This window comes from Varanus komodoensis, unplaced genomic scaffold (genome assembly GCF_004798865.1).
Source record: "Varanus komodoensis strain SLA01 unplaced genomic scaffold, ASM479886v1 scaffold6_2, whole genome shotgun sequence".
NCBI classification, from domain to species: Eukaryota; Metazoa; Chordata; class Lepidosauria; order Squamata; family Varanidae; genus Varanus; species Varanus komodoensis.
This window is the reverse complement of record NW_025336346.1, coordinates 7,184,282-7,212,202: the sequence shown is the minus strand read 5'-3', so window position 1 is coordinate 7,212,202 and position 27,921 is coordinate 7,184,282. Positions and strand designations below refer to the sequence as shown.

At 43.7% G+C, this 27,921-nt stretch overlaps 1 protein-coding gene across 1 annotated transcript in view; it reads right to left on the bottom strand.

Annotated features, from left to right (window-relative positions):
• STAB1 (stabilin 1) overlaps window positions 1–27,921 on the bottom strand; it is a 115,030-nt gene that overhangs the window by 14,054 nt on the left and 73,055 nt on the right. Inside the window, exons 41-57 of the mRNA XM_044451507.1 lie at window positions 27,753–27,832; window positions 22,210–22,335; window positions 21,396–21,469; window positions 19,395–19,466; window positions 17,392–17,508; window positions 16,558–16,605; window positions 16,133–16,216; window positions 15,153–15,299; window positions 13,818–13,952; window positions 13,340–13,399; window positions 11,022–11,198; window positions 8,747–8,833; window positions 7,610–7,756; window positions 5,840–5,899; window positions 2,808–3,021; window positions 2,103–2,252; window positions 1,407–1,511 (exon numbers count right to left, since the gene is read on the bottom strand). Of these exons, the coding sequence (XP_044307442.1) occupies window positions 1,407–1,511; window positions 2,103–2,252; window positions 2,808–3,021; window positions 5,840–5,899; window positions 7,610–7,756; window positions 8,747–8,833; window positions 11,022–11,198; window positions 13,340–13,399; window positions 13,818–13,952; window positions 15,153–15,299; window positions 16,133–16,216; window positions 16,558–16,605; window positions 17,392–17,508; window positions 19,395–19,466; window positions 21,396–21,469; window positions 22,210–22,335; window positions 27,753–27,832 (1,883 nt within the window). The remainder of the gene's footprint in view (window positions 1–1,406; window positions 1,512–2,102; window positions 2,253–2,807; window positions 3,022–5,839; window positions 5,900–7,609; window positions 7,757–8,746; window positions 8,834–11,021; window positions 11,199–13,339; window positions 13,400–13,817; window positions 13,953–15,152; window positions 15,300–16,132; window positions 16,217–16,557; window positions 16,606–17,391; window positions 17,509–19,394; window positions 19,467–21,395; window positions 21,470–22,209; window positions 22,336–27,752; window positions 27,833–27,921) is intronic.

The following is a 27,921-nucleotide window of genomic DNA, read 5'->3' as shown; positions in this document are numbered from 1 at the left end:
AGAGAACAAGCCAGTAATCAGCTCCTCATGGCTTTCCAAATGTTTTGGACTGCAGTTTGCATCAGCTACAGCCAGCTTAGCCAATGGAAAGGGATGATGAAGCTATAGGCCAATAACCTGGTCACAAATGGCCCACCCCATCTTAGGACCAAATTATAACTTACATCAAATGCTGCATTGAACATATTAATATTTTGAAAACAAAATTAGGGGAGGGAGTCTCTTCAGGGTCAAAATGATGGCATGCAGGAAGGAAATTTATCTCCTTTCACCACTCACCACAATCCCAACAAATATCCCTTCCTTAGAAGCTGCTATTTGCCCTGCAAGGAGAAAATGTTTTGTGCGCCAAGAGCAACGTCCCTTATGGAATGAAAAGAAGCTTCTAGGGGGCAACAGTTACCAGGACCACAGTACAGAGGAGAGATTTTATTTTCACTCTCACGCCCCAGTTCTAGTTCCAGTTCTTTCTCTCTAGCCAGCGATGCTACCTCTTTTATTATTGTTTTTAAAAAGTGAAATGCCACCATGCATTTAAAATGGCATGCAGTTGGACTTTCGGGTTCACTTACTTGAGTGATTTTCTATAATGCAGATAAAATAGGGACAAGGCCACTAGTGAGAGGAGGAGGAAACCAGAATTTTTGTGCAGAAAAATGCCAGGGAATGTGAAGGAGGCAGAGGAAAGCAAGAGGGTACTTAGGAACATTTGCAGTCCTGCCAAATCTCAGCATCTGTTTATTACAAGTCAGACTGGTGTCAGCATTTCATTATCTTGTCACTCAGTCTCACATTCCAGAACTGTCATAATTATTTGAGAATCTCTGCATCTGTTTAGTCCTTTAATCCATCACTGCTCGTAAAGCACCCTTGACTTCTCTGATCTGGGACATCGCGTTCCTTAACTAAGCTGTGGAAGGGCTAGATCAAATTGAAGCGGTCTCCTCATCTCCATATTGCCAGGTGAGTTACAGGATTCTGTGCCCCATGGGGACTCCTCCGTGTTCAGATTCAGAGCCCCCATGTCCATGGGAATGGAATACAATGACTTGCGTACAATTCAGAACCTGGCACCTAATTCAGTTCCTCCTTTTGGGAAAAGCAAAGAATGTTCTAAAAGCAAACAGTTCAAAATAGGGAAGCACACTAGCACTGCCTTTGCCTAGGAGGTTCTGCACACTCATGTCTTTCGCCTCGACAGTGTTTCTACAGAATTCAAAATTTCCGAATTACTACAAAAAAATGTCAGGCTTCAATACAGACTACAGAGGGATGAGAGCAGTACAAAAAGCAGGATCACGTGTGGCTTTTTAAAGCAGGGTGCTATGAAACATGGGGTTTCTTTTCCCAGAAAGTCTGTTGAGACACTGAATGCTACTCTGGGATTTAGCCATGATTGGCTTTACCTAATTCAACTTCACAGTTCTCGCCCGTCCATCCTGCCGCACAGAAGCAGAAGCCGTCTCCAAGCAGTCCTTCATTGCATATCCCATTCTCTGAACAATTGCACTCTGCAATGAGAACAATGAGACCGCTGTTGCCTTGGGCTAGATGGGAAGATACCAACTACTTTTCAAGAGCAATTTTGGCACCCAGAGAACTGTGTGCAGGCTGAGGCTGACTGCCATCCAAGCTTGATGAGACATTGTACTTAAAAAGCCATTTGAAGTACTCATTACTCAGTTATTATACCTATTACTAAAGATATTGTGAAAATCCTGAATGAAAGAAGAGCACTTTCCCCCACAACTAAATATGAAAGCCTGCATCCAGACAGGAACATTTCAGCATGTGTACAAAAGGAGGGGAAAGAACGCCACCAGTGCACCATACAAATATTACAGTAAGGAAAGCCATTTGCACATTTTTAAATGTGCATGAACATTTATTTGTTTAGGAACTTCTATGCCGCCCCATTCGCCGAAGCCTCGGGGCGGCTCACAATAACATTTGATCGAGGAAGAAATGCATAAAGCTGTAGTCGGATAATGAGGGCACAAAGTAAGTGTCAATTAGGATAGAAACAACAGCAGACTCAGTGGTCACGTTAAGAGTACAAACAAGGTGCTCATGGCATTTTGTTCTGGAAAGCATGGCTGTACCTTTGCAGTCTGGCCCGTAGCGGCCTGGGCTGCAGTGCTCGCAGGCTGTCCCAATGTAAGCCGCGCTGCAGTTGCATCTTCCCGAGCCTGGATGCCCATCGTCGCAGGTACCGTGATTGCTGCATGGTGCCTCCAGCCCCCCGGGACATACTGAAAAGGCAGAACCAAGACATTTTTATTTATTTACTTATTTATTTGGGAAACTTGTATGCCGCTCCATTCTCATAAGCCTCGGGAAGGCTTCCAACAAATAAATAACAATACAAAAATATAAAAATTGGACGAATCCAGGCAATAAATAAAACCAATAAATAAATTAACAATTAATTAAAATAATGTTTAAATAAAAAGGTCTTGGCCTGGCGCCGAAAAACAAATAACGACAAATAATGAAAAACAATTAATGTTATCCGACTGCATGCATTCCTAAGGTGCCCTAATTTTTTTTTTAAAGCTTTTCCTTTTCTTTTTAAATACCAAGAAGCAGAAAAAATCAATTTAGGGCAGGTCCTTGGACTTATAAACCTCAGAAGAGCTTAGTAGCACAGTATACATTTGCTTGCTTTTTATATAAAAATCAAAACTATGACAAATGCTTGTTCTTATGGTGTTCTTATTGGCTACAATGGCCACAAACACCACTGCCAGGTCAAAAAAGAGCAAAACAAAATATTGTGTATGGAGGCATGACAGAAACACTCTTACCCAGGCAATCTTTTCCATAGTGGTTTGCACAGCACTGGGGGATCCATTTGGTTTCAAAGCATGTTCTCTTGCAATATCTCAGTGAAGTTTTCGTGCGAAGGCGCATTCTGTTCGCCCTGGATGAAGTTTGCCACCAATAAGGCTTCCTTCTGTGGTAACTCCACCCACTGTTGAAATACGACCCTGTGGAAGGTGTACAACTCTGGCTTTCCCCCTGTAGGAAAAGCAAGACACCACTTTTATCTTTTGGTTTAGAACACTGCAAGACACGCTGGAAGCTCCTTGTTGCTGCAAAAGGAATTAGATTTGCAGGGGAGAAGAGGTGGGCGGGCAGAAGGGTACTACTCCCTTCCCTGACCTGCCATGTTCCCCCTCTCATTCCCCTCTCTGACTTGCTCTTTTCCCTTCCCCTGAGCTCCAGGCACATGGCTTGCAGCCAAAAGAGTCACAGACAGATGAGATCACCTTCTAGGCAAGAAGGAATGGCTGAGGCAGGCTTGTCATCCATGGATCCTTCGTGAAATTCATCTAGGCTGGGGGATAGTGTGAGGGTTGTCTAATTATTATTAGAAGATCTGGGTCCATTGGGCCTTGCAGTTCACTGGGTGGCCCTGTGCCCACTCCTCACTCCCAGCCTAACCAATGTTACCTACATCTCTGGGCTGTTGTGTGGATAAATCACAGGTGTCAGGATATAAATGTAATAAATAGAAAACCTTATCAGTGGACAGTACTTCTAGATGGCTGGAGTAACATCCTTTTCTGTAGGCCCACCTGCCATATGACTTTGATATATGCCCCACACCCGTGTTCAAATGCAAAAGCATGCATTCAGTGCCTCAGAATAAAGCCTGGTCCCCTTTTCCTGCCCACACTTCTACTCAGATTTCGTTAGTCGCTCAACAGGATGAACCAGATAATTGCTGGCCACCCTTAAGGACAGTCTATAATCACATTAGATATATCGATTAAAGAGAATCAAATTCTGGTCCATGCTTTATTTGGCACCCAATGGAGTCTGAAATACAAAGGAGGAAAGACCACAGTCACGTTCACTAGGAGAAATTTACAATAGCATAACAGCCCAGAGGGCTGGTGAGGAAAAGGACATGCCTAGTTTCTTGCACTGTCGCCATGCCCTCAGCCAGCATGCACTGCTCTCTGGAAAAGTTACCTGTGTCCCAAAAGAGCAACAGGAGTTGGCTTGACAGAAGTGTATGTTAGAGAAAGATTATAAATTCTCCTCTTAGTTTCTCAGCTTTGACAAAAAGCAGTTACATAGAAATAGATAATGTAGAAGCATGTAGGATTAAAAGGTTAATTTAGATAGCAACTCAGCTGCGAATTGGGAAGATGTTGGCAAGAACATAACACCCGAGGTATGAAAGTGTTGAGAACGAACTTTGACTTCCCTATGTGTATTTGGTCATGTAGATATAAGATTGCTAGACTAGTAAGAGGAGCCTAAGGGATTAGAAGGAGGCTAACGATAAAAGTATTAAATTGAGATGAAATACTATAAAAGCTTTGGTGCAGTTCCTTTGCATTCAGCTTGTATACGTCCATATACACTGGTTGTCTTGACTGGACTACTTCTTAATAAAGTGATGCTAGTTTATTTTTATATTTGAGATTTTTGCACCTGTGCTTTAGATGAACCCAACATAAATCAAGCAGAGGACTGGGATGTTGGAGCACAATGAGCTTTTGCACATGAGACTGTTAACAGGTTGTATCCCCTTCAGTTTCATCACAGAATTGAGATTCAAGCACAAGAACAATTCTTTTCATGCCTTTTTGCTACATAACCTCCAGGTGGCACTGTGATATAGCAGAAAAGCCGCAGTAGCCAAGTGAAAAAGTGGTTTGTTTCACATTCAGAATTAGATGCCACATTTTCCCTGCTTTAAAAAATTCTCTGCAAGTGCTATTTAGCTATGGAAGTGTAATTGGAGGGTTATGTCTTCATCAAAAGAATCCACAAACTACTCTGAATAGAAAATGACTAGTGTACTATAAATGCTTCATGTAGAAAAGCCTAATGATTCAGCATGTTTTCACTCAGCAGAATACTGCAGCTGTCTTTGTTCTGCAATAAATACTAGATGTGGATTGACTTCATTTTGCAAAGCAGTATGAACATTCCAAATATATGTTAGTGTATTTCCCTTACTTAGTTCCTTTTGCACATAGCCAAGACAGAGGCTCCTGTTTGGATTAGCCAATCAGAGACCAGAAGAGATAAATGCCATGCCAACAAGCACCATATTCCTGGCATTAATGGTAGTGAAGGATGGGAACTCCCAGAGCTCCAATCATAAAAGGTCAACTTAACTTAGCTCCCAATTCAATTTTCCACAGGAAAGTTCATCTTTAGATATTCTCTACTTCATCTGAGTTAAGTTCTACCACTGCACTTTATTGATTTGGAGGGTTTAAGGAAAGCCCAGTCTAGTTTTGCTCTGCTTACCACACCATGCTGGGCTTAATGGGACCAAAGACTTGCCTGCCTTCAGCCCCTCATCTTTGCTTTTGTTTTTGTGGTGGCAAGGTAAGCAACCATTCCTAATCTGTGAAGAAACATCCCTACAACTCTGGTCCTATATCCAGTTGGGCAAATGCTGGGATCAGAGTCTCTTCATATCACTTATTTAGGGCCTATTGTGAATTTCTCCCTGGTAGATGTGCACAAGTCAATCTTCCTTGTGGTATGACAGCTCTAGGCCCAAATGCTGATCATTTTAGATCATGGTCAGCACATGCGTACACACACACACACACACACACACACATTTACATGTGAATGGGAAGGTATGCTAAAACTTGGCACCCTGGCTTTTAGGAAAATTATGAAGACACTTATTCTTAAATTTAGCCTTCTAAATTTTATAGCACTTAATCTGATTGTGCTCAGGTTGCATTGCTCTAAATTGCTGCTTATCACCTTAATGGGTTTTTAACAGATGAGATATATCATTTTTAACCCCAAGCAAACAATAAAGATCTACGTGGGAACTGTCGACCAAACTTACCAATTCAGTTGTTCCTGGAGGGCAATGGGGCTCAGAGCCACAGAGACCACACAGAGAATCCTGAGAATGACACATGGGGAAGACCGAAGGAGAAATAAGTCATAAGATGTTACTGTCTGGTGCCACGGGAATTCGATTAAATGAGCTTGCCTTGCTGGGTTCTGCACACTGAGCTGAGCCACCATGGGCTTGTGTGTCAGATCAACCAAACATGCTTTTGCTAGGATGGCTTATATTTAGCTTATAGTAGGGTTCACTTGAACCACAATGGGTTGTCTTGTTGTCTGAATATAGATTACAAAACCCATCATGGATTAACTCAAACCACAGGCGAGCCTTAGGACCTGGTTACCTGAAGGAGTGTCTCCTTCCCGATGTGCCTTCCTGCCCCTTAAGATCTGGTGTGGACCTTAAGCCTTCCTTGAAGGAGATTAGGAGGGTGGCTACCCTCCTTCTTGGTGGTGGCACCCCGGCTATGAATGTGCTCCACAGAGAGGTTTGTCTGGCACCGACTCTGTATTCCTTTTGGTGCCAGGCTAAAATCTTTTTATTCACCCATTATTTTAAGGTGGATTAGGTTTTAATGTGGGTTTTATTTATTGGATGCATTGGATGCTATGCTTTATTTTAATCTGTTTTATGGTTGGACAGTATAGAAAAGCTTTAAATAAATAAATTGGAGTGGCTCGCAGAATGCTTCTTTCACACAGAGACCCTCTTCTTATTTTTAGCTGGGCCTGACCCTTTCCACAGTTTCTGAAGACTCGTCATGCTTGGGCAAAGTGGAGCACAGAGCCTTGAAAGAGGTCAAAGATTGGGCTTTCTTTTGGAATGGGATCTTGACAGCGCTAATCAGGGTTTTCAACAGGGACATGTGCATATACATAAGCAGAAAAAGTTATTTGCTCACATAGTGGACACACATGCACAACATCTAAAATCACTTTGCGAACCGCAGGCAGCCCCTCCAGTGCAGCACGTACACCACATTCACTGGCTGACGCAAACTGTAAAGCGGGCAGTCTCAGTCTCCAGGATGGGGGGCTCAATGGGACAAAGCAGCCATAAGAAGTAAAAGGGGCTTGATGGGAGTCTCACGATGGGAGACACCCAGTCAGTGCCAACCGCCCAAGCCGCTTAGATCCTTGCAAAGCAGCTGTCCCTGGCAGTAGTCCAAGCAGGCTTGGCAAGAGCAGCTAAGGCTTTTTGCCAGCCTTGCCAAGTGGCTTGCCAGTGGCTCCCCAGGACCACCCGGATTTGGTCACCTGGATTTGAATGACATGACAACGTATGATGGGTGCAGCAGCCCCTAGAACAAGCTATCCTGGACTCCTGGACTCAGATGACCCAACATGCCATCACAGGTCCAAAACCCCATAGTACAAGCCATGGTTTTACAGGTGGCTTGTTGCCTTCTAGCAGTCCATCCTGCAGATAGCAGGCCAGGTTGCTTGACACCCACAATGATCTTACTATTTACTATTTTATGGCATTAGTGTATTATAAAACCATTAACTTTCTTGGGAGAAACCCCAAACATTATTTCGGCTCTTTTAGTTTCAGTCTGTTGAGAAATTTCAGTACTATTACATTCTAAATCAAGGGGTAGATTTTCCCAATTTTTCCTTACAAAGATATACAAAATATTCAACTTACAGAGCTTTAAATAGTGTGGCTTTGTAGGAATCTCTTGAGACTGGCCTCTCAAAAGGGCAGGGTTATAGAATTCAACAAATAACTATATTACAGGGAAGCAAGCCAACCACTCACCGAGGACTCAACAGAACGAAACTCATCACAGCGGGATCCCAAATCTGAAGGTTCTAGCAGATGATCAATACCGTAAGCGATACCTACATCAAATTTCATATATCTCTGTACGATCTGTGCATTGCCATTGTCCACTAAGATGTCCCCCTATGTGGCAACAAAGCAGAAGAATTGCACTAGAAACTAGAAGATAAATCATTGTGTTTATTACATTATATCTCCACTTGTTTCCTTCTATACAGAACTCAGGGTGGCTCAAATTATCTGCCTTCACTTCATTTGATACTCACAAAAGCTTTGTGAGGTAGACTAGGATGAGAGTCGGTGAAGTAATGCTAATCTACATTGATGCCTTAGTTCATGTGAATTGGTGCAAATCTTCCTCAAAGTTAAAAAAAACAAACAAAAATCCCCCTTGTGACAATAATCAATAAGGGAAATATGTGTTTTTGATCATTGTTTTTTCTTCATTGTATGTGTACATGGCTAAATTTGTGTACAATTCCAGGAAAGAAAAAAAATATCCATGGAATCCGTGAGACTTGGAAAAAGCTAATTTGGGTGCCCAGTCTGTGGGTGGGAGCATCAGAAATGCAAAGTCATCTAATTCTGTTGTGGATTTCTTCAACATCGCTGGGAAATGGATATAAAATATGCAATATTTATGGAGGTCCCGACAGTTACTGTAATTCCACACAAGCAATTTGAAATCTGTGGTTGCGCTGATGCTACTGCAAGACTGAAGTGGGGTGTGTGTGTTTTTGTTGCTTAAGGCCCAGTTATGGGTCATATTGGCTTTTGCTACAAGTCACATGCAGCTGAGCCTATTCTTCTAACTCTCTAAAAGCAGCCTAGAAGATTGCCATTGGGAGTAGAAGAATAACAGGGGGAAAGGATGTGGTTGATCCTTTCCCTTCCTAATGTTTTTGCTACTCAAAATTCGACCTCTGCATGTAGGTGGGAAAGTTTCTCACCAAAACCTGCATGTAGGTCGGAAAGCAGCTTGCGGGAGGAGAGAGGGAACTTTAAAAACTGAACAGACCTTCATTCAACCCCTTTGGCCCACCCACTTCACCAGGGCAATAACATACAATCAGTCACCCCATGCACATTAGGTTTTGAGCAACGCTTACTTACAGCACTTGTTTTTCCGCAGCTGAATGAGATGGTAGATCCATGGAAAGTCCTCAGTGCCTTAGTCTCTGTCAGCTGGGAAGCCAGCAGCTAGAGATACACAAGGGGAAGCTGCAATGAGGTGAGCTTTAGATTTAGGCCAACGTAGATGTGTGGGACACCTGGGTGCCCCTCAAGCCAGGGGCTTCTTGAGGAAAGGCGGATAGAAACAAGTCAACTATAAACATCGGCCTCCTTTGCTTGTTTAATGTCCTGACACACAAAAAGGGGCACAGAAGGGAAGGGAGTGAAACCTCACCCGTTCTTTGCTTGTACCTACATGCTCCTTGGCTATGTGCAGTCCAAGCCTCGCCCTGCACAGCTCTGCCTCTGAAAGTAAGCTGAGCACAGAGGGGTTTGCTCAGGAGAGGCCAAGCGGGCAAGGAGGTTGGTTGGTTTCCGCTTTCCTCCTCTGTGGGATCCTTTTGGTGTGGGAAGTAGGCCTGCCATCCTGCTTTCGGTGCAAATATGAACTAACGCAGACTTCAGGAATTCAGAAATACATGAGGCATTTTTCGTGTGCTCAGCCACTCAAGACTGTTCTGATCCTCTAGTTGAAGCTGCAAGCCTCCAGTTTCACTTCCATTTTTAAAAACCACGGTTGGGGAGTATTTTTTGTGTGTGCATGAAAATGTGGTTTAATTTACAGAAGTGAAAAAGGAAAAAAACATCACATTTGCTATGCCACATTGCCACCTAGAGATTATGCAGTGGAAAAACAAGAAAGAAAACTGCAGGCGTCTCCAATATTATTATACACATACAACATACATAGTTGGAAGAATCTGAGAAACTGCTGTGGTTTCCACCACAAAATTCCTCATGAGGGGACCACCACTTTGGAATCTACTTGCTGTGCCTTATTTGACAGAAGCTTGCTTTATGTCTATTAGACACAAACAACGTCACTTAAGAAAGGATTGTCTAAATTCCTGGCAGTGGAATACAGCTAATTTATCTTTCAAAAATATTTTGACAATATCCAGTAGTTGCTTCTTTTTGTGGGGAGGCTATTATACTGGTCCTGGAACAGTCTTTAGTATTCATTGATGTCCACACGACTTTCCACTATTTACCTACTTCTTGGAAATTAAAAAATGGTCAGCATAATGGATTTTCTATGCCCTTTTGACAGGCGACGACTGACAATAAAACTTTGAAAGAATAAAAGCTAAATTCCTATAATGCAATGGAATGAGAACCTTAGAACACTTTCAGCTTTTGAATGGGTGGCATATAGGCACTCCCTCCAAATGGATGCCTTGGTATCTAACTAGCTTTTGCAGTCATCTGTACATAACTGCTAGAAAGCTGCATGAATTTCACACAAAACCATTCATGCTTATTAAAAAAAGAAAAAATAATAAACTTGGCACTACAATTTGGGTACCACATTGATGGGTGCTAATGGAGGAGTCTCTAGGCCCTGTGTTTAGGGCCCTTGCTCTTTGTGTAGTGCTCAGACCTTAATTCTATGGCAAAACTGAAAAGAGGTGCAGGATATTAATGGTCCTGGGTAGAAATTGCCCAAGCAGTTTGCACTGGAACTGCCTTTTACAAATACTATTGATCTGCTATCTTTTTACCAGTTGATTAAAACAACGTATTTCTTTAGCTTTAATATAACTCCCTTTCTGAGACATGAAAGGAACAGCAAGAGAGGTTTACTCAAAAATAAGCTAATATTCCGTAGGCACTCTGCTAATGCCCATGGAGTGCCAGTGTACAGTAGCCAATGCTGGAGCGATGGGGCTCCCAGGGAAGCCTGTTGCGACAGCATAGACTACTGTTTCAGTAGTGCTGCATCAATGGCTTGAGCAGAGAGCAACAGAGCAGACTGCCCATTGGTGGAAGGGAAGGCCACTTTGCAAACTGATGCACACCAGGCATTGCAACATTTTCCCATTTCACTTTCTGGATTGCAGTAACACTCTATAACTTTTATTTCCCTCATCTATCCCACAGCGATTAGAGATTAACGTTACCAATTAATCAACTGATGAATTGGTTCTACCCAGGGCATTAATATCTCTTTGTTGATTAACTGACCCATTAAATCAAATACAGTGTGTAGCCTGGTTTATATTGAAAAGATACTGGTCATGCCAACACCAAAATGTGCGAGCACTTCCATCTGGCACGTTTTTCACCAGGGAAGCACGTTTCCCATGGCATGGATCTCCACAAGGCCATGCTGGAAAGACTTTAGAGCACTTGTGTTCTCTGCTGCTCCACTCACCTTCTTTTCTCTGATTATGTGCCCTTTCAGATATGCAGCCAGCTTGCTCCGATGGTCTTTATGATACAGCCATTTTTGCATATCCAAAGGAAGGGAATTAAATGCTGCATCTGTAGGCCACAACATGGTGAAGGGTTGGTGCAAGGTGTTGTTAACCACACTAAGAAGTCCTGCCTCCTGCACAGAGAACAATGTATATGAAGAGACACAGCCACAGTATAATGCTGTAGTGGCATGTGACATGCCGTTTCAGTCTTCAATCACTTACAAAAAACAGCCTTCAGGCACAGGCAATCTCCCTAAAAGGCAAGGAACCTGCATCACAAGCCCACCCACATCTACTCTGAAATAAGTCCCACAGTACTTACCCATTCGAATATTTAACAGGGTAGCCTTAGCCCTCACCCCATTCCCCAAGTTCTGAGATCTGCTAAGTATTTCAGGTGATACAGATTTCATTCAGTCTCTTGAGAAAGGCTTTTGCTGGGCTACCGGCTGGATTGCTTAGGAGCTGACAGGGCACATTGGTTGCATTCTGTTGGAATTTGTTTTGTTGCTGCCATTTATATTTTTGTGGGGTTTGAATTGTGAGCTACTGGCTGTAAAATGGCACAGCAATTTAAGGAGAAACAACGAACAGCAAAAGTTGCATTTTGCAAACACTTAAGAGCAAAGGTGTGTGTGAAGAAAATTATGCACACACATTGCATAATTTCATTCCATTCTTCCCTGTTGATCAGGAAGCATTCATTCACTGTAGCAATGATGAAGCTTGACAGCAGGATACTGAATGTGAGGGTCCTTGCTGCCGCCACCATTTTTTAATGTCTAGAAATATAATCTGCATAAGCAAAGAATAAGGATAACAGAGAAACTTTGTTATCATGTTTATTCATGTCTATTTATTTATGTGAGCCATCCCGAGGCTATAAGCGATGGGACGGCATACAAAAACTCTAAATAAATAAATAACCTTTCCCTTTCCATAAGCAAAGTCCCATTTATGAACATCAAAGGCAAATAGTCAAAAATTCATTCCCAAGTTCATCTCATTACTTTGCCAGCAGTACACAGAACAATTTCCTAGGTATGTTGCAGATTTGGGGGAGAAGGGTACCTATAAAAGGAGATTCTGATCTGATTTCATGATACATGATACTTCCAGAGTGTGGATATGACCAGAAGGATGCTGCATTCACGCTTATGGGAACTTTTTTTTACTAGAATCCTGGAGTCTCCCAAAATAGCAGCTTGGGATGGGGTCCTCAACCTTTTGGACCCATGGACATACTTAGGAATTTAAGAAACTGCTGTGGCCACCACCACAAAATGGTGAACCAGTGTTTCACAGCCTTGGTGTCTACTTTTGCATCTATGGATCTTAGGCAGTGTCTTAATCAGCATAAACTTGTTTCAAGTCTACTGAATGCCAGAACTTCTCTTTAATAAGGAATTGCCAAATTCAGTTAATTCCTGGCAGTGTGAAACCACTAATGCTTCTTTTGAACATATGTTTAGGCATTGCCTGGTAGTCACTTCCTTTTTGGCAGTGGTGGAATTATTACACAGATGAATTTTGTAGTGGATCAGTCTTTCTTATACACTGATGTACATGCTTTTTAAAGTTATTTACCTGATTCATGGAAAGGAACAGACTCTCAGAGTAAATGGATTCTCTGCAAACTTTGACACCTATTATCAATTTGGAAGGATAAAATGCTCAGCTCTACAATGCGATGGATTGAAAACCTTGCAGTGCTTTCAGTATTTAAATTGCATGCATGTAGACACCACCTTCAAACGGATACCTATTTGGATATATGATCTGCTCCTACTCAAGTCTGTTTTTAATTGCTAGAAAGTTGAGGACGAAGGAGCCTGTATGTTTTGGCTATGGTCAGAGAACTGGGAACTAGAAATGTTTCCCAATCTATGGCAAATCACCCGGACATCTACCAATAGCTCCAGATCTACCTTTCTGCCCACCTTTAGTAAATATGCCAGGGGTTTCAAAGAATTGCTAGAGGAGCTGGGCCAGCTGTGAAACCTCCACAAAACTAGGAAACCACCATAGTGTTTTGGAATGCCATAGAGAGAACACTGGGAACAAACATCTTTGTACCTAGGCTGTGAGAGCATTAAGATGACCTCACCCCTTTGTGTAAACAAGGTTCAAATTCTACTAAGGGTTCAAATACAAGGTTCAAATTCAAAATTCAAACTCAAGTTCTGAAATAAATCCTGAACTGAATCAGAAAATCAAACAGATAGACATATATGGGGGGGGGGTGTTTGAAGCACTGCACCTGAAAATTTACCTTTAGAAGCCTGCTGTAAATTTTGTAGCCGTAAGCCTCTGCAACCTCGGTGATGTTTTGCTGGAAAGCAACCAGTTATAAAAGGTCATTAGAAACAAGGTTTCTCTGTCACTAAGAGTACAGTCCAAATGCATAGCCAGCCAGAAGAATGCTTTATATGCACTGATATCCCAAGATTTCACAGTAAGGACAAACTTACAATATCTTATAATGTATGTTCATTATTAATGGAACTCACTGGAACAAAATATTAGGTTTTGAGCTCTCCTGTCTCATCTTTTCTTAAACTTGGTGCCCCTCTTCTTCTCTGGAAGTGAGCACGCACACACACGTGCACACACTACTAATATGTGCAACCAAGTGAGATGAAGTCTATAACCTAACACTGTATTTTCAGCCAGGACAATTGGTGGCTAACAATGTAAAAAAACATCAGAGCTGAATATAATTGCTGTGAGCTTTCTTATGGTAAACATACCACTGATAAACTGGATGGAATGCCGTGATGCTTCAGGTCATATGGGATTAATATCTTGTCAATGAAATGTACGACACCATTTGATGCAGGAATACTTCGAATGATCTTTGCTTCGTCATTTAAATAGACAGTGTCCTGAGAAAGAATGGACAATGCCAGTGAGACACACCTTTTTAGCAGCCCAACATTACATGTTTTGTGCAAACCATTTTCGTTTGTGAGTTTCTTTGCCATGGGAAAATAAGCAATCCAACACCAGTAACAGAAAAGCGATTACAAGACGGGATCTCCAGTCTTTGGGGTCAATGGGCACATCTGCGATGTTGAGAAAACATCATGAGTGCCATTGAAAAATGGCTTCCTGGGGGGAAAAGGCCCATTCACAAAATAGGCACCATGGTGGGTAGGGCCAGTCAAAAAATGCCCATTTCACAGCAAGACTGGTGAGGCCAAAAGATAGGTAACTTGCCCAAGAGGCTAAAGAGGTGGTGCTTGAGGCTCCAAATCACTCTTTTGAAGCATCCTCTTTGGCTCCACAGTAGGTGCAAACTCTCAAAGCCTTCTCAGAGTAGAGGAGTCATAGTCTGTGACTGGACAAGTTTTGCAGGACATTGTACTACACTCAGTGCATGGAAAAGGCCACAACTAGCTCCTTGAGCATGATCCAGGTAGCCCAAAAACAAGTACTGTATATTTGTATGTAGTATGAAGTATACAGTACTAGTCTTAATGCCCATCATTGACTATAAGAAACACACACACACACACACACATATCTGGAGCAGTTCTTAAATATTTGCTTTTAAAAAACATTAGCAAATTAAGGGATATGGGTGTAAATCCATTGACCCACATGAGCATTCATGACACTTTTAGCAAAGCAGAAATAATCTAATTTAGCAACCTACAGTAGCAATATTACTGTTTCAAGAACATTTTCTTTCTTTTTTAACTGATGATGAAGGCGATGGCAATGATGATCCTTACCACTGCTACTACCCATTTTCATCTTTGGAAACATCTTCCCAGTGCTTTTAAAGGAGTAGACATGCTCCTTTCCCCAGGGTTTCTTCAATATGTTATGATGGCATGGTTGTTAAGCTACTGAATCAAGACTAGGGCTGGTATCACTGCAGCCATATGAGAGAAACACTCTCCTTGCTCCACAGAGATTGTTCTCTCTCTGCAGAATGCTAAATTGCTCCACTTTCCCTCCATGTAATAGCTTGAAAGATTTGGTAACTGGTAAGTCTCTGAGGCAGAGAGATGGGACTGCTCAAGTAAGCAGAAAGGGCTGAACAAGACAGAAATGAAGACCGTAGCAGCAGCACATACTTCTTTCACAGAAACCCTTATTTTGTGTCCAGACAAAGCTGTAATAGAATCTTGTGAGTCCAAGTCGTCCAGCTGGAGTGCCTGACAGATGACCACATGGTAGCGGAGCAAGTCTGCGATGAAGCCCTCTCCTTGCCATTCTGAAAACTAAACAAAATAGGTTTGTCGGCATCAGCTACAGGTTCAGCCCCTTCCCAAAACAATGACACCCACTAAGCACACCCTGTGTTGGAGCCCTAACCTGAGAAGTCATCTGTTGCTGAAACCCAGTTCTCATTCAAGGAAGAGGAGACTGAAAAATTTGGGGGCCAAATACAATGTAGAGATCCCTAGAATCATAGACACATGATGTGAAAGGGAGCTTGAAGGTCATCTGGGCAAGCCCCCTCCTCTGTTCAGTGCAGGCCGAGGAATGTGGATGCAGCTAGAGCAATCCTGAAAGACTGCTCACTTGAGAAACCCCCTCAAGTGACATATTTGTGATGGAGGAAAGGCAGCATTGGGATTCATAGAAACAGAGCAAGTCAGAAGGGGTCTCCCGGGCCATCTAGTCTGACCCATGGCTCCAGCCGGCTCCGCTCACTACATGCCCACCAAGTGCAAGTTCAGCCTATCTTTGAACACCCTCACCGATGGGGCCTCAACCACGTCCCGTGGAAGCCCATTCCATTCCATTCATGACTTCCATCAGCCAATCAGATTGAGCCAAAGCAAAACACACAGTGCTCATTCAGATTAAATCATGCTCCAGTGTAATTGGAACAAAATACTCCTATCCTGAACCAAATGTGGACCCCCTCCCCTTTTCAGTTGAAGGAACTCCCCTCTCTGTTCAGAAGGGATGGCTTTAAAGCCTTCATAAGGGACTCTTGCTTTTGCATTAGGCAGGCTCCAAAAGAACTCAGAGAAGCTCAAAGGTCATTGTATGGCCTGACATGGAGAGCGAGGCTTTCAAAGGTGATCTCAGAAGTGTTGCTTACTGTGGTGCTATCCCGTAGGTGGTTAACATATGGGATAAAGAGCGTGTATGTTCCCATTCCCATCATCTCAGTGATGCCGTGGTTCTACAGAAAAGAAACACAACCAGAGAGATTAAAACAAACACCACAATACTAGACTTCTACTTTAAAAAGAAAACATTGCTTGCTGGATTCGAAGCAGCTCAAGCAGAGCTGTGCACACACCATGGGAAATGTCCCTTTCCTCCCTCCTGGGGCAGCTGCCAAGGGCTTAGAGGACTTTCTGGGGAGGATGTAGGATGTGGTCTGAGGGATGCAGCCGCAGGAGGGAATCACTAAGGATCAGAAAGGCTCCCTTGTATGAATAGAAGTGGGGAAAGGAGCCTCTGCATCTCATCCAGCCTGGCTCTTTTTCTTGGAAGAACAGCCAGCACAGAGGTACATACCTCTATATAATGAAAGAATGGTACTGCAGCTTCATTTGCAATGAACTCCTGAAAAAAAAAACACACAGCAAAACTCTAACATAAGTGGCAAGTTTCCATTGAAGAAACTTAAGTTGCAAACAGAAAAAGGACAGAAAAATGAAAAAGTCACTTCTTACAATGCAATTTTAGCCATGGGAATGGCTTGCAAAATTTTTCCCATTGTAAAATTGCAACAGGGAGAGAAAACCAGGCATGTTGCATTCCATGACTTGAGTTATACGCTCTGGGTTTAAATTCTGTCTTTGGCGTGAATCAATTGGCTGGAGAGTTTGTCGGAACAAAGTGCAGCAATTTCTCAGACTGACTTTGCCCTCAGGATCAAAGCAAGACCCCACCCCCACCAGCCCCTACAAGTTTCAGGGAGAGAAGCAAGTCCTGAAGAGAAGGGCCTTTGAATAGTAACCATACTGCTAGCATTTGAACTATTCTGGACAGAGCCTGTATTTTAACAGTGAACATTCCAGATAGTGGTATAGGAAGTTGTTTTTCTTTACTTTTTTCTGCACTGCTGTCCAACAGACATATGGCTAGAATAGAAATCACAGTGCCGAGTGTATTGAAAGTATGGGACTTTTTGTAACTTTTGCACTTCCTCTTGCAATATCTTCTTGGAGCCCAGATTGCTTCTTCAGAAGAGAAGGCGTGCCTACAGTACAAGCATGAGATCTCATTTAGGATATGATCTGGCACAAATTGGGGAATTCATAGGACCTAGCTTTTACATTGCTGCCCTCGGACAATAGGATTGGTTGAGCTAAATGAAATTTGGCAACCCCACAGAGTGTCTTTTACCTGCCAGACAGTCCTCAAGCATGTAAAACCATCACCAGTGCCCCACAAACACAAGCAGGTCCGATTCCCAGGAGCAGATTTAAGGCAGATGGCTAGTGGACTGCAGCCTCCATTGTTCTAGCAAGAAAAATCAAGAGCATGAGTCACCCAGCAAACTGCAGTATTGTGTCCATCGGGAAAAGAGAGTTGGAAGGGATCCCAGGTATCAGCTGCGCAAACCCCTGTCCAGGGTTGCTGCCACTCTGCAGGGGCAGTTATAACATCCCTGTGAGATGGGTGTCCAGCCTCTGCTCCAACACTATCAGCCAGCAAGAGCCCAGCAGCTCACAAGGTCACCTTTTCTGCTGCTGAGCCACTGTCCTCAAGCTAGGCTGAATCTGCTGCAGCAGATGAAGCAGGTGTGGGCACCCCACACAGAAAATCCAGGGGGCCCTGTGCCTTTATTCCAGCAAGTGCCCATGGACAGCAGGAGGATGGGGCAGATGGCTCCGCAAAGATCTGAGGCTTCAGATGGAGGGAACAGTGCTTCAGCCACCCCTTGATACTGCCTCTGGTCCCTTGGTTTTACCCGAGGGGAAGACAAAGAAGCTGGCTTTTCCGACAGCAGCAGGGAGGTCAGTGGGAGAAGTGGCAGGGGGCAGGAGGGCTGGGAGGCATATTCAGAATGGCCATGTGGGGATGCCAAGATACAGAGGTGGCAGGAGCAGGACAGAGGGAAGGCACACATGGGCAAGCCACGCTTTCCCGCCTCCGAACTGTTGCTGACTGACATGTCTCCCCTTCATCTGCTCCAGGCTAAACATATGTTTGAATTTTTTGAATCCAACACCGGGTACCTGACCAAAGCTTTCCTTCTGAAGGGAGAAATGAAAATGGTCATCTTAGAGTCAATTTCCATATTACCTAGGAGATTTGTTACCAATTCTTCCAACAGGAAAAAGAAACCACCACAAGAACTAAACGGGATTGGGGGAGTAGGCTTTTTTAGCCTCTCCCCATTCCTAATTTCCCACAAAAGCTGCCATTACCCCAAACACCCTAGAGGATGAAGCCCACTTCTTGTGCACACGAGCAACCCTAACCCGTATGAACACCCCTCCCCTTGAACATAAGTGCACCCCGATTAGTGATGCACACACCCCGTTTTTGAGCATGCATGTCAACAGTTTGGAAAGCCCTTTCCCTTCAAAGTCTGCCTTCTCCTGTAAGCCAAAATGGACTTACTCTGCAGAAGGAGAAAGCAGGAAGTGAGCAGAGCTACCCATGGTCCTGAACCTTATTGCCAAAAGAGTTCAAGGTAAGATCCAGAGCAGATGAGCAGCCCCGTGGACATGGGCACCACCAGCCTCCTCCTGGAAGCCCTGTGGAGCCTCTTCCCAGAGACAGCAGATGTGCTGAGCATCTCCTCTCACCTGGGGCTACCGGGCTTGCCAACAGAAAGATGCACAAACCCTGGATGCACAAATGTTCGAGACTTGGGGACAGGGCTTCATTATAGAAAGATGCACTAATCACTATCTCCAAGCTGAAAGCCCAGCCAAATGTAAATATCTCCAGGCTAGACAGGACTCTGCCCAGAGCAACTATTCTGTGACTTTAGTCTAGCACAGAAACAAAATCAAGAGGCATTGAGGAGAACCCTTCATAAAAAATAAGCACTTCAGCAGTCCTTTCAAGGCGAAATTATTTAACCCTCTACTTTTACTTCCAGATTCATTACAGAATTAAGATTGAATCTTTGCACAAGTTTTGCCTTCCCCTCCATTCTGTACTTTCTGCTACATAACCTCTAAGTGGCACTGTGGTTGGACCCACCTATAGAGTGAGGAAAGGGCAAGTCCACCATAAAAGATTTGGCTGAATCAGTTCCATGATTAAACAATACCATACAGAGAGCAAACCACCAAGCACAACTCTACACCACATTTAGTGGTGCTTTCTGAAAGGTGATTAATGCAGATAGTTGATACTTTGACGGGAGCATCTGGTTAGGGCTAACAAACCTCCATGCAAGGATTGATGGGCGTGCAGTCTTTGCCATTCCCCGTATATTTGGGAAGACAGTTGCAAGCAACCTGAGTGAGATAATGAAACGAGACATAGTCAATGGTTTGCATTCACTTCCAATAACGCAAGCGCACGTGCAAGGCAGGCATGAGATGTCCTGCCTTGAAAACGATAAAAAGAATGGAAGAGACCCGCTGCTGCCCTGCTCTGCCTATTTCAGCCACTGGATGTTAGAAAGAGGGGAGGGCAACACGGTGGGTAAGGGAGGGCGCACACCTGTGCATGCGGCACCATGCGTAGCTGGGTCTCTCCAGAGAGGAAGAGAGCCATCAGCTGCAGCCATTTTAATCATCCTGTGAATGAGCTGGTGAAGCCGAGCTCTTAAGCCTGTCAGCCATTCCTGCTGGGCAAACACCGGACCTCTTGCCTCGCTTTACAATTACTGGCTGGACTCCAAGCGCACACTTCGGGGAAGAAGGAATGAGGACAGGGTCAGGTAACATCCTTCTGCAAGGGTTTTAAGGTGCACATGGATTCTGGATGCATGAAACTATGCAACTGTTGGGTTTTTCCTGATCCTAGCAACTTTCAGGTAGAGGGATGGGCGAATGCTGCCACAGGTGCCAGACAAGTCACCTGGTCCAGCCCACCTCTCCAGAAATGCTTCCTAGGTCACATCATCTCCAGACAGGTGACACTCGGGTAAGGAAGGGTGCATGTTGAAAGTTATCACCAGGCAGCCATTGTCAAGCTAGAAACTGTCCCTGCTGAGGGGTCAGCTTGCCTCCTGACTCACTACACCTTGCAACAGAATGGCACAGGTATCTCTACACCTCTGTAGTGTCGTCTGTGGGCGCTGTGTGGTAGAGGACCCGGCAAACCCTCCCACTTGCATCTGCACAGATGCAGTTGGAGCCTCTTAGTCCTCTAGGTTAAGATGCATCCATACAGTCCTTTGCATGGGTCTGGTAGGAAGAATGATCCATCATCAGAAATGCCCTGGACATTGACTTTCTGCACGTTTTCTGGAAAGGGATGCATTTTCCCAGTGATTTAAAGGTGGGGTTAATCGAGTTAGATTCGGGGTTACAAAAGCTGGGATCTCCAGGGTTGTCCATGAGCCAGGATCCAGCTTGGATCAGGTAGAAAGAATGAGCACTGCAAGCACTGACTTGCTGCCTCATGTCTGGAAGGGAATCCATTTTCCCAGAATTTTTTGGGTAGAGCTAATGACCAGGTTAGGGTTAAGATCAGGATGAGGGCTAGGAAAAATGGGGTCCATGGGGCTGTCCAGGGGTCTGCAACCGACCCAGGTATGTTAGGCTAAGAGTGAGTGACTGGCACAAAGTTACCCCATGAACTTCATGGCTGAATGAGGACTGAGACCCACATCTCTCAAGTCCCAGTCCAGCACGCTAGGCACCATCTCGCACTGGCTCTCACTCTCTTTAATACACATTTATTTATTTATATTTCATTTTTCTTTCTAAAGATTCTAGACAGAAAACTGTGCACATAGGATAGGAAGTTTGGAGAGTGAAAGAAAGAAAAAGTGCACAGAAAGACGCAGTTGCTACTTCTGAAACATTTAGCAGGACCTCAAACTCTTGTCATTATTTCTACAAGCGATTTTTTGGACAAACTGAGCCACATCTTTTACAGACTTTTTTTTAAAGGACCTGATGTAAAGCCAGTCCTTTATACTGAAGAAAAGAAATAGAAGAAAGCATGTACGGAAGTAGAGGCCTTGGAGTACAGGAAGGCCTTTTTTGCAGAAATGGCTCGTGGAAACTAAATATGCCCTCATTGTCAGATACGAAGAGAAATAAAATTTAATGATTGCATTTATATGGCATACAAAAGGCAAAAGGTGGATTTGGCTACTGGGAGATATTAATAATCCCATCTTACATAACAAGGGTGCTACTGCTTGCCCTCCAGAAAATGTATGTATTGACAGAGTGTCCCAAAAGAGAATAAGAAACAGGGTTGCTTACCAAACCTGGGCCTGTTTTAACACACTCTGCATATTGGTGGCATCCTCCATTATTTTCTAAGCACCTATCAATTTCTGCATGTAGAAGAAGAAGTGAGAGTCACCAAGACATCACAAAACAATGTTTCTTCAGGGTGTTTTCACTGAAAAATACATTTGCCTTACAAAACAGCTCTCCACATGCCAAGAGATATGAGCAGGTGGGGCTGGGACCAAAACAGCTGTGAAGTGGTCTGGAAATGGGATAAGCGAACAAGAGTGACCCAGAGCAACAAGAAAACCCTTTGGGTCTCCCCTCCCCTCAACTCCCAGTATGCCAAAAATGTCTCCAAGGAACATTCAGTGCAGGTCTGAAAAGGAGCAGTACAACTCCACAGAAGAGACATCCATCAACACTGTCTCCCCTTCAAAAATGGAACCGTTGCAGGACATTTGCATGGAGCCCACTGAGCTAGGGAATGTACACTGGAACAAGCCCTGCTGGCCAGCCCCCTAGGCTGCCCAGGTGGCCCTGCAGATCACCCTCAGCATTACCTCCCAATCACAGTCCCATCACCTCCTGCCCAACCCAGGCCAGCCGCTTGGCTAGGAGGAACGACAGGATGCACTAAACACTCAAATGTATGAAGCACTAGCTCCGGGTGCAGGGGCAGCCATTCAGGTCACCAACTTTTTCTCATGCCATGAATATTAATTTCCATTTTAAAGGAACCCGCCTCAGGTCTTCTATCTGCCTATTGGGGCATTCATGTTAAAAGACCTTCTAAACAACAAAAGTTCACTAGTTCATCTGCTTCGTACAGCATGACACTCACCCCGGCAAAGGGTCCCATCTCCAGCATAGCCTTCCTTGCAGGTGCAGGTTCTTCTACCAGCTCCAGCTTTAGCACAGTAGGCATGTTTGGAGCAGCCACCATTAGCCACTGTGCAAAGATCTGTTTCTGTGTTGCAAAGGGACATGAAATGAGGTTATAGCCCGTGACGATGACACATATACATGTGGCAGACGAGCTTCCTGAACTGCTGTGCACAGGGCAAAGACTATGGCTTGGATCCCTTCGCTAATGGGAACAGAGCTCATGCTAACAGAATCTGGCTTTCCTTCCGGATGCAGTTCCCTCTGCATGCCCCTTCCCACCCCCTGCAAATCTGCTCCCGAGACTGGGGAACCCTGGAAATGGTGTGGGACGTAAAGCATTGGTGGAAATCCCACTCCTTGCATGGCTGGAGAAGTGCCTAGCACTCCGTGCCTATCTTTTGCTTACATGGCTCAATCCTGCTTAATCAAATTGCAGAGGTGCTCAGCAGATGTGTGTTTTAATGCACAATCTCATTGTAGTTAGCCTACAACTGGAGACAGGTGATAGGCCTACAATGGTAAGAATTTCAGAGGAGTAACAATCAAAGAATGAATGGAGGCTGGTGAAATACAGTTGTGCACAAGATCAGCGAAAGCTGTTACATCATCTTAAGAGTAAACATTTCTTCTGAAATGTGAGGTCAAGGCAGATGAATGCAGAATGACAGCTTCTGCCTCTTGATCTCCAGGGATTTGTATTGCCCTTTGGATGAAGACCTGGCCTTGTGCAAGCTGATTCAAGGGGGGCAACTGGTGGAGTCCATTAGAGTCTCATGCCTGCAGAACCAGTTGCTCTTAAGGGCTTTGTTTAACACGAACTGGAGAGGAATGGCAGAAAAAGATAGAGGTGTCTGTGATGCATCAGGAGAAGCAGTTTGGGATACCTTCACTGGTTAGGTCAAAGTTCTGAAGAAGAAAGAGACAAGGCAAAATGGGGGGAGGGGAGGGAGTTATTGCCTTCCTTTGTGATTGTGGTGAAAGCTGGCGTGGTGGTTTGAGAGATCCCACTTCTAGTCCCCACTCAGCTATGAAGTTCACTGGGTGACTTTGGGTCAGCCACTCACTCTCAACCCAACCTACTTAACGGGACTGTTGGGAGGATAAAAATGGAGTAGAGGAGGACTATGCAAAGGTGTAATGAATATAACAGCATGAAGAAAGAAAAGATAGTTCTCCTAGAGTTTTTCCTACAGCTTTTTGTAGAACTATCTTAATGAAATGCCCTGGGAATATCTGTGCAGATATATAATGAAGCATGAATGACGGGTGGTGCATATCGGGGCTGGTGGTGAGCAGAGAGCAGGGCGACTAAGAGTAGGCAGAGCCACGAGGTCACAGTAAATGGCGTCAACTTGACCTGGCTTTATTACCAAAGACTTGCAGAGCCCTGCCTGGGGCTTGTGGGGTTCCAGAGGGCTCAGTTTTCTCCCCCGTGTTGTTTACCCTCTATATGAATCCACTGCAGGAGGTAATCCGGGGCATGCACTGAGGTCCCTGCTTTTGATCAGACTGGGTGAGGTGGTCACTGTTAATCCAGACGAGGGCCAATGAACTGAGACTCCATCAGGAAAGACGGGAGTGCTGTTCGTGGACGGCTCCCCTGCCCAGATGAGTGATATCCAGCCTGTTCTAGAGGGGGCTGCTTCGGGAACATAGTCTGGGGGTGCTCCTGGATCCAGCATTGCCCCTAGAGGAACAAGGGGGCTTGGGGGCACGGAGTCCCTTTCACCAGCTGATTCTTGCTATACCAACTGCATCCTTATGTGCACAGGCAAAGCCTAAGCACAGTTATCCACATTCAGTTGGATTATTGCAGTGAATTATATGTAGGCCTGCCTCTGAGAACAGTGCAGAAACTTCAGCAACAACGAAGTGCTAAAAGGGTCAGCCAACATGATCATATTAGGCCTATTCATCTTCCTCAGCATTGGCTGCCAGTCCATGTTGGAACTCAAATCAAGGATCTGGCATTACTAGTACCATTAATTTTACTTCTGTACCATCCAACAGCTGCTGTTCTCTGGCAGATCACAAATGAGTACAATTGAAAATACTGATACAGTAAAACAATGTACAATTTTACTTATTTATTATATTTATATCCCACTTTTGTTCCTTTTAAGGAACTCAGAGCAGCTTATATAATCCTCCTCCTCTCAATTTTATGCTCACAACAACAACCCTGTGAGGTAGCTTAGGCTGAAAGTCTGTGACTGGCCCAGAACCACTCATTGAGCTCCGTGGATGCCTAGGGACTAGAATTTGGCACTCCCAGATCCTCTGTCTAGCACTCTAACCACTAAGTCACATTTTCAGTACAAAGGATACTGTATATAAATAATTCCAGTAAAACTAGACTTGATTAAAATTGCTGATATAATTAAATGCCTGGGAACAGACAACCCTTACCTTGACCCAAACACAAATAACGATAATGCTGGTGCCAGGCAGACCTCAGCGGGGAGATCATTCCATAATTAGTGGGCCACCACTGATAAGGCCTTCCTCCTTGTTGCCTCTTTCCAGGCTTCCCTTGGAGATAGTAGTCAGAGGAAGGCCCCAGAAACCGATCACAATGTCTGGGTAGACTTAAGTCAGGAGAAGCGTTCTATCAGGTATTGTGGCCCCAAGCTGTGTAGGGCTTTAAAGGTTAAAACCAGAACCCTGAACTGGACTTAGAAATGTACAGGCAGCCAGTGCAAGTGGTCCAGAATTCATATTATATGTTCAGACCTTCTGGTCTCAATTATTAATCTGGCCAGTACAATTTGTACAAGCTGCAGTTTCTGTAAAGTCTTCAGCAGCCCCACAAAGAATGAATTTCAGATTACCAGAGCATAGATTACTAAGATCAGACTATCCCTGTTCAGATACAGGTACATTAAGAAATGGCTCTGGACCAGGTTACCTGAAGATCTTCTCCTCCCACAGTACCTGACTTAAGGTACTTGCCTCAAGGCAAACCTTAAGAACAAACTTAATAGAACTTAATAGAACACAACAGGGCCTTTTCTGTTGTGGCACTCACCTACAGAATGAGCTTCCCAGAGTGGCTTGCCTGGCACCTACATTATACAGATGTTCTGGTACTCTGAAGCAGTCTCCTTTGTGACACATTGGCTTGAGTCCAAAAAAGAGGCAGGGGAGGGAAGGGAAACGGAGAGAATCCTTTCCAGCTTGAAAGAAAGAAAAAAAGAAAGGAAGGAAGGAAGGAAGGAAGGAAGGAAGGAAGGAAGGAAGGAAGGCCACTTATAGGAGATCAGTATCTTAGCACAATTATTTTAGATGACTAGGTGACCTACTGATAATCATGCTGTCGCTAAACCTAGTGGCTGCACTCACATGTTACTGCTCCAATTCTGGACATACTTAGATTTTAAAACACTGAGAATGACACTAATCCAGGCATTTTTGAGATGGTGACTAAAGGCCAGACATTAACCCCCTAGTCATCTTGCATTGACTGTGTTCTAGTAGGATTGTCTGGTTGGAGATGATCCCTAGAAACTGCAGTGTGATTGATCATAGAAGTGCTCCCCAAAAGCACTGTATAAACTATTATTTTGGATCTGGAGTTGGTTCCTAAGAACAACTAATATTTTCCTTTTGCCAGTTTTTTTATTTGAGGATGGTCCCTACAATCTTCCAGTGCTTTTCTATGACCATCTGGCATCAGCGGCTGCATTTCAATGGCCATTCTGTGTCTTTCTTTGTAGTGGGTCCAATCAAATCTTTTTGTTTTCAATGCGTAAGCATGTGCAAAATGGATGCAAAAATATGGCCCAGCCATCTGGAACTGAACCTGCACAGAGAAAGCTGAGTAAGTATTAGAGCGTTTTTGGTTCTGGCTTCCTTAGTTTGGTTTATTTTCCTACCAGGGTTCATTCATTTCAGTCTGTTACATTGTCAATTTTGTTTTAATAAACATTATATCCCTATTTTAAATGTATAATTTTTAGAACATGAGATGTATATTTTGCACACAAGTTCATACTTAACAAAATTCTCCTCGGCTGAAAAGCAGAATTCACAATCTGCATCTTATCAACTTCCAGATGATTGCTTTGAAATACCTGCTTTATGAGATGTTGCACCTTATGCCAGAAAAACAAGGATGCCTGATTAAAAGGAAGCTGTTTTGTTTACTTGGAAATTATTGCAGATTCTGAAGAGAATGATAACTGAAGAGGATCTCTTTAAGCTGTTATACATCAAGCTGGCATAGTAATTTGATTAGCTTGGCACTAAGTATTCCAAGTACCTGCTGTTTGCATAATTACAAATCATAATTATGGTTAAGCGGGAGGTAGCAAGCAGAGTTATTTTGCTGTAACGTTACTTTCATTTTGATCTTTTATTCTTTGGTTTCCTATGCGTTTTTATTTGAAGTGTATAGTCTGCAATGAACATAGTATTTTCTTTACTGTCATGTTAAGTGGTAACAAAATGTATTTGCATGAAAGTGTCAGTATGAAATTATTGTTGTGGGAGCTTTTTTGAAGACTCATGTGACATGTGTCTTTAAAACCTTCCCACTAGGATTCTGAAGAAACAGAAAGGAGAACATTTTATTTAACATTAAGAACCATATTCTGTGTGGTTATCACTCTGTGCCCTAAAATGGTACTCTTTGGCACAAAGATAAATCATATAAGTGCCACTTTCTACAAAACTTCTGCCACTCAAATCCAGGCTATGTTTTTCCCCATCTTGGGATGTGATGTGATCAAACACAAAACTGCATCATTTCTCTCCATGGGTTGGCTCACAGCTGGAGATCTGAATTGAACTTGTTGAAAAGAATGAGGTTTAGGATTATAAAGTTTTGTCATCCAAGTCTTATCTAAGATGCTCATTCACACACACAAGTCACTGCTGTGAGAAGTAGAAAATTACTGTGACTGACAGACTAGAACAGTTAAGGCTATAGATCACTTAGTGATTAATAATGAAATCAGTGCTAACACAAACTAATAGACTACAAGATGTAACCGGTAGATGTGGCATTAAACTTTTGAACTTAGAATCCAAAGAACGGCTGCGTAATTAGCTAATGCATATTAATAGTACCTCCTAGTATGACTCAGAGGGTTATTAACATGAACATGGGATGTACGAGCAGGAGGGGGAAACATACCAAGGAGTAGTATGATGAAGGCGGGCGGAGAAGATTGTGAACTCTTAGTACCCCAGCCAATGGGAGAAAAGAGGCAGGGACTTTGCGCGAGAAGCAGGGAATAGAAGACTGTGCAAACTGCTCCTCCAGTGCACTACCTTCGGGGTGAGTGCCCGGTCTGGCCAGAACGTATTAAACTGTTGCTGCTTAGTACTCTGTGTCTCTTAGAGGAAACTTCGTTCCTTACACTGCCAATGCAGTTATTAAGGGATGAACGTACACATGTAAAGCCAGTCCCAGGCATGTGTTGCCACCTTCTTGTGAGTGGAAGTGGAAGCTGTGCTTTTACCATATATGATAAATCTTGCATTTGTCAGTAGTACCTGAACAATGGCTTCCGTTGCCAGTATATCCAGCAGAACACAGGCAAGTGGGTTGGGAAGTGGTGGTGTCATTGATGCAACTGAAATGAGTAGGCAAGGGCTGAGAAGATACATATATCAGCAAACATAGCCATAAATTCAGTGTGATACCAAGCATTAAGAGGAGAAC